A 6357-nucleotide genomic window follows, 5' to 3' on the forward strand; every position below is an offset into this window, starting at 1 on the left:
CCGCCCAAGTCCGCCGCCCGGAGCCACGCCGCCGCGCGCTCCCTCCCGCCTCCCTCTTCTCCGGGACTGGATTGGGGCCGAGGAGGAGCTTGCCCTTGTCGCCCGGAAGCTCCCGCTCGAACGGGCTCGCCCTCCCTCCTCTCCTCCGGTCCGCCCTCCTCCCTCCCCTCCCCTCCCGTGGCATGCTCTGTTCTGTTATCTTTTTTTTTTGTCCTGATTTTTACTGATGGAGTTGTTTGTGAGTAGTATGTGTCAATGATTACTGTGTTCGAGCTGGTACTGAAAAGACTCTGTAACATACAGCACATGTTGAAATTGCCAGACTCTGTATCGTTTAGCATGGCAGGAGTCACCACCCACCAGGATAGATCCACAACTTTCTACTGTTCTTACTGCAGCTAGCAGATGAATTTTGTGGTTGTAACACGGATGATGCCCCTATGTTGTTCAGTATAAGATACCTGTGTAGAAACAAAACAAAAATTTGAACAAGCCTGCGCAACTTGTGTGGCCTAAATAAGGGATCTGTTTCTTACAGCCTTCTCTGAATATGGTTTGTTGCTTATCGTCAGAATGATGTTGCCGAAAGAAAGTTCAGCCGATTCTTTGGCTAACACTGTTATATTCTTTAGTTTTATTATTATCATGTTCATCTCCCCTGTTTAACATTTTTATGCTCTAGTTTTGTGAGTGATGATATATCAGAGTAGCTGATGCTTGTTGTGCGAGAGGAAGATATGTTTGCTATGCTGATGGAGGACATCATCATGTGAACCATATTATTTTGCATGATCCATGTCTTTCGTAGTAATATATTATGGTGTCATTCTCTATTTATATTATTTATACGTGTGCATCATTTAAAGAAAATAGTTGTTGACCATGCTTTTTATTTTAATTTTCAAAATGATCAATGAAATGTCAATTGGTGTACAAATTACTGCTTTATGGTCAATTAGCATCTAGACAGTTTTTCATGCCTTAGTGGCAGTACCGACGATCCCAACAAAATATATACTTTCACAGTTGTCTCAGCCAAAACGACTTCAAGCTTTCCCACAGTTCTCTGCTCACAGCAGATTTTTTTTGGAATTCACAGCTCAACCAAACACAACCTTCATCTCCCCGGCAAGAGCTTCACGAGATGCCCGCCGCGGTGATGCGCTGCCCCCTCCTCCTCGGGCGGCACCCAGCGGCCGCGCTCCGACACTCCTTCTCCTCCTCCCGCACGCGTCGTGTGCGCAGAGCCGCGGGGGGTGGGAGCCAGGGGCGGCCACCGGCGTATGGTGGGCTGCTGCTCGACGCCGGTGGCACGCTGCTGCAGTTGGCGCAGCCGGTTGCCGAGACGTACGCCACCCTCGGCCGTCCATATGGTTCGGACATCCCCCAGAAATACCGGCTTTGTTTCCGCGCGTGTCTCGCTCGGCCATTTCATTGGACACATGGTGTGCGCTAAGGACCTGTGCTGTTCATCGTTCTTCTCCAGGTGTGATGAAGTCCGAAAAGTACATCATGGAGGGATTCAAGCGGGCTTTCTCGGCGCCATGGCCCAAGACACTCAGGTACCAGGTAACCCCCGTGGGCGGAATATAATTGCATCACAAAATAGCAATGTTACATATATACTCCCTCTGTAAACTAATATAAGATCTTGTAGATCACTACTTCAGTGATCTAAAAGATTTTATATAAGTTTACAGAGGGAGTACTAGACTGCGGAACTGTGGCGTGATTGTTGTTGAGGGGATGATATGCTGGACTGGCTTGTCATGTCAGGGTGATGGGCGACCGTTCTGGAAGATTGTCGTGGCGGAAGCAACTGACTGCACAAACAATAATTATTTCGAAGAAGTATATCAGGTATCTCAAGACTGATATTGTTTCCTCTGAACTCCGCTGCTTGTATAATGTAGCTAACAATGAATTGTTCTTATCTGTTAGTACTATGCACATGGAGATGCATGGCGTCTGCCTGATGGAGCTTACAGAACACTGCGTGATTTAAAAGATGCTGGAGGTCATACAGCTCATGTATCTTCTTCTTTTTCGTTTTATGATATTCAGTAGTTTGCTTCAAGTTGATTTTTAAATCCCCATTGAGACTCTTGTATGACCCTAATTAATCTGTACAGATGGCTCATGTTAATAATAATGTCTTGATTTCAGTTAAGCTAGCCGTTGTATCTAACTTCGACACACGGCTAAGGAAGTTGCTCAAGGATCTCAACGTCTCAGATATGTAAGTCCTCACCAGTCACCACTACTGTCGAAATACCTCGATCTTGGTTCATTGTGATTGGTTTTGTTTTCCTGTGAGTAATGGCCATGCACTAAATGATCTTGAGCTGTCCAGGTTTGATGCCATCGTGGTATCATCGGAGGTTGGATATGAGAAACCTGCTCCAGAGATCTTCAAAATAGCATTAGGTATTGCAGAGTTTAATTCGTTCAAGCTAAGTTTTATATACTTGTTTGAAGTGTAACAATAGTAAGCGTGATTCTGGACACACCTTTGTTCTGAAGCGTAATTACTTTGAGCGACACCCACAACAAGAAGCTTCAGCACATAATTTGCTTATTAGGACTAAATTATGTACTAACTAGTTCTCCTATTCCTGTGTGGCAGAACAAATTGGCGTGGAAGCCAGAAATGCAGTACACGTAGGAGATGATGAAACTGCAGACAAGGCGGGTGCTAACGCTATTGGACTCGAGTGCTGGTATGCAATTTTTAGTTTCTTCCCCATGCAGGCATAATGTTTCAATAGGATCAGGTATTATTAATTTATCGGGACAAAAAGAAAAGGATAAAAAAATTACTGATGTCGACCATTTTTAGGCTGTGGGGAGAAGATGTGAAGGAATTTTCTGAGATACAACACCGGATCGTAGCAAAACGCTCATGATGAGCGAGCACAGGGCATCGTCTCTGTTTGCCTGATTCGTTCATTTGATTGCTAAGGGGCCCTAATAACAGTTGCGTTTTGCCAAGTAAATCTGTTTCTCCACACGGTCTGTTGACGTCCTTGTAATAAGCGCCGAGAAGAATGGTACTACTCGTGGTACATGTGCAAATACTTTTCGGCTTTCGGCCCTAATGATCATCTTCATCGCCGCCTTGGCGTGTGGTCGCGCATATATTAGACTAATTTGGACGCATTGATGCACTAACTTTTTCGTTTTCACCAAGTATTTTTTTCCGCAAAGTTGATGTATGTAGTACGTGTAGTGTTGTCAAGATTGATCAAGTATATAACAACCGATACATGGCATCGTCAGCCACAAATGTTTTGCTGGCTGAGATGAAACCATGTGTCATCCATTACAAGATCACAAGACAAGAGGAGAAGACTCAAGGCAAAAACTTAAGGTCTACGGGTGCTGTATTGTCGCGGCGCGCTGAATTGCTAGAACACCCGGATTTTAGGCACTACATTTGGTTTCCATTGAGAATTCCAAAATCCTCCGCAATCGCCATCTGAGCTCCCGGGTGACCTGACATCAGCAGAAATATTTTGCACCATCATTCTATACGCAGAACAAACAAAATACAGGCCAGATGTACATCATCACGGCCATCCCTGACGTGGCTGTTTTGTGCACGATATAGCATCGGCATCAATCGAGAAGTAGACGTCCCGGGCTTTGTCTTCCAACCAAAGCGTCGTATTCTCATCAAGAAGCTCCAACACATGCGTAAGATCATCCAAAGATCAAGTAACAAAATTACCGTATGTCCCAAAGGAGATTCTTTGGTGAAGTAATTTTCCACAAGTGAACTGGTGGATCTTTTTGTTTCCTCTCCCGAAGCATAACATGCCACTATAGCATGCAACACTCTCACAGTAAACCTAGAGCACATTCATGATAAAATCTATAAGCGAGAAAATAACTGCACGCCGTGAATTTGGAGTTTGCTAACCACATCTACCATGCGGTAATAACTGCACTCTTTATATGAGCACATAAATCATATCGAGAATATGAGACTTATTGAGAACATGGAGTAGATTACAATGGCATCAATTCTTAGCCTGAATATATGTTTACAAGCTGAAGCAACCGAAGACATCATGATTTGGACAAATCTCAACTAAACCACGGTCTCCATCTCCTTTGTGCATTTGAATGAAGATGCCACTATTGCAACCGGATGGAGACTTGCAAAATGCCTTTGTTTCAAGTACGTCATTTTTCATCATATAAGTTAGTACATAAACAAGAGTGGGGCAAAGAGAATGAGAGGCGCAATAGAAAATTCTCTCGTCAAACGAGTTTGAATCCTTACAAGTAAGGTTGTCAGAATCGTGATTCTATTGTATGATTCTACGACTTTACGATACAAACTAACCACTCTAATTCTACAATTTTGGTTAGTAGAATCTTTTATGATTTTGATAGTTAAGATTCTACGATATGCGATCCTACCATCGGAGCTCCGATTTGATTCAGGATCACGATCTTGACAACCTTTACAAGGCTTTCTTGCCACAGTTAGCTGCTTAAGTTTACTGAAGCAATTGTACCTAACATGTTAAAACTTGCTTACTTTTCAACAATTTGATCCTCTTATATGTGCTATTGTTGCTCCATTTACTTTGAATATTAACAAAAGCGCTATAAGGAAGTCAAAACACGAAAATCCTTTTCTGAGCCCGGGCTCATCTGCACATGTGTTGAATAAAAAAAATCAAAACAAATACTAGAAAAATTCAAAAAAATCCCAATTTTTCCCATGGCAGACAATTTGATGCCTGAGGTCCGCCCCTATTTTCAAATCATTTGAGCAAATTAGCAACTCTCGGCAAAAAAGACAAATTCGGGGTCTATAAAACAATTTACTGTTCATGTACTGTTTTGATCCGATTTGTCTTTTTTGCTGAAAGCTACTCAGATGTCTAAATGAACTAAAATTTGGAGCGAACCTCACGCAATAAATTGTCTACCATGAGGAAAAAATTGAAAATTTTAAAAAATTTCTAGTATTTTTTATGAATTTTTTTCTGATCAGGTGCAGACGAGCAGTCAAGCACGGGCACGGAATCGCTGCACTCGTCAAAACAGTAGTACTTTGCACTAAAATGGAGCCGTGGTAATTTTGGCTACTGTTGGCTACGAGCCAATTGAGTCGGAGCAAGTCGAAGCCTAGCTGAAAAGGGCCAAGAATTTCGGACCATTCAACGGCCGGTCATGTACGAGTCAGCTCGTTGGTGAGTGGTCCAAAGCCCAGCTCGGTCTGAAATTGGGCCAAGCAGCCTCGTGTCCATTGTGACTCTTTGTAAACATCTCGTATTCCCGTGTGTTCCAACTTTTTCTATTGGACGCGACTAACGTCCCGACGGCAGGAAATTAGCAATGGATCCGCACGATCTAACCCCACCTTGCTCCCGCGACTTGCGATCTCACTAATCACGCATGCAGTGCAAACTCCCTCGCGTGCATATGTAAACTCCTTCCTGATAGAGAATAGTTGCATGCAGAAAAAAATGATGTCATCAAAGATTTCATCTAAAAATAATATTCAAAATATTTTATAGCTCAAACCGCCGCTTCAATCGAAAAATTGTTTTCACATAAAAGATTCGTCACGACGAGACCTTCGAAACTAGATCCCATATTGGTATGTTTCCGCGACTTTTTTTTCAGGTCAATTACCAAACCGGGACTAAGTTATCACGTCTATGATATATAAGTTACCATCTTATTTACAAAGAAATTACCGGGGCATCAAAAGTGATCCTCCAATTCTCCCATATGCAAATGAATTAAAAGACCGAAACGTTGATGTCATCCTTGATTCCCCCTTATTTTGAAATTTCAAAATGTTTTATAGCTCAAACCTTCAGTCCGATCAAAAAATAGTTTTTACATAAAAATCACGCCGCGGCGAGATCTTCGAAACTGGTTACTATGTTGATATGTTTCGACGATTTTTATTCGGATCAAAAGTACCACTTATGGGCTAAGTAATTTATCACGCACGTGCTACATATGTTACCGTGTTGTTTACACAAATATTACCGGGGCATAAACCTTCTTATCAGCTCGGGTTAATATTATTGCGGTGATTGTGTATGTGTTATCACGTATACGGTGCATATAGTATCAAAAATTTATATGAAAGTTATCAGGGATATGTTTTTAAACAACTCCTGCACCAAAGTTATCAAGACCGAGGCACATAAGTTACCAGGTCTGAGATGTATGAGTTACCATGCTATTCACACAAAAGTTACCCTACTTGATATTTCATTAACCCCTCCCCCGTGCCAAAGTTATCAGGACCGAGGTACACAAGTTATCGGCTCTGCGATATGTGAGTTACCATGATATTCAGATAAAAATTAACGGTGGTAT

At 42.4% G+C, this 6357-nt stretch overlaps 1 protein-coding gene across 1 annotated transcript; it reads left to right on the plus strand.

Annotated features, from left to right (window-relative positions):
• The first annotated feature begins 6 nt into the window (after positions 1 to 6).
• On the plus strand, positions 7 to 3155 carry LOC119332666 (haloacid dehalogenase-like hydrolase domain-containing protein 3). The gene is made up of 9 exons (XM_037605827.1): positions 7 to 148; positions 1100 to 1373; positions 1487 to 1569; positions 1777 to 1860; positions 1942 to 2017; positions 2167 to 2239; positions 2354 to 2427; positions 2627 to 2720; positions 2840 to 3155. Exons 2-9 carry the CDS (start codon positions 1145 to 1147, stop codon positions 2904 to 2906), a joined length of 780 nt encoding a protein of 259 aa, XP_037461724.1. The 5' UTR covers positions 7 to 148; positions 1100 to 1144; the 3' UTR covers positions 2907 to 3155.
• Positions 3156 to 6357: the final 3202 nt, after the last annotated feature.

Source organism: Triticum dicoccoides, chromosome 7A (assembly GCF_002162155.2).
Source record: "Triticum dicoccoides isolate Atlit2015 ecotype Zavitan chromosome 7A, WEW_v2.0, whole genome shotgun sequence".
NCBI lineage: Eukaryota > Viridiplantae > Streptophyta > Magnoliopsida > Poales > Poaceae > Triticum > Triticum dicoccoides.

What these genes read in the sequence shown, in the direction of transcription:
- LOC119332666 (XM_037605827.1), top strand. Translation starts at nt 1,145, where the DNA reads ATGCCCGCCGCGGTGATGCGCTGCCCCCTCCTCCTCGGGCGGCACCCA. An exon ending in ATTTCGAAGAAGTATATCAG is followed by an intron (nt 1,861 to 1,941) that starts GTATCTCAAGAC and finishes CTTATCTGTTAG; the next exon opens with TACTATGCACATGGAGATGC. An exon ending in GATCTTCAAAATAGCATTAG is followed by an intron (nt 2,428 to 2,626) that starts GTATTGCAGAGT and finishes CCTGTGTGGCAG; the next exon opens with AACAAATTGGCGTGGAAGCC.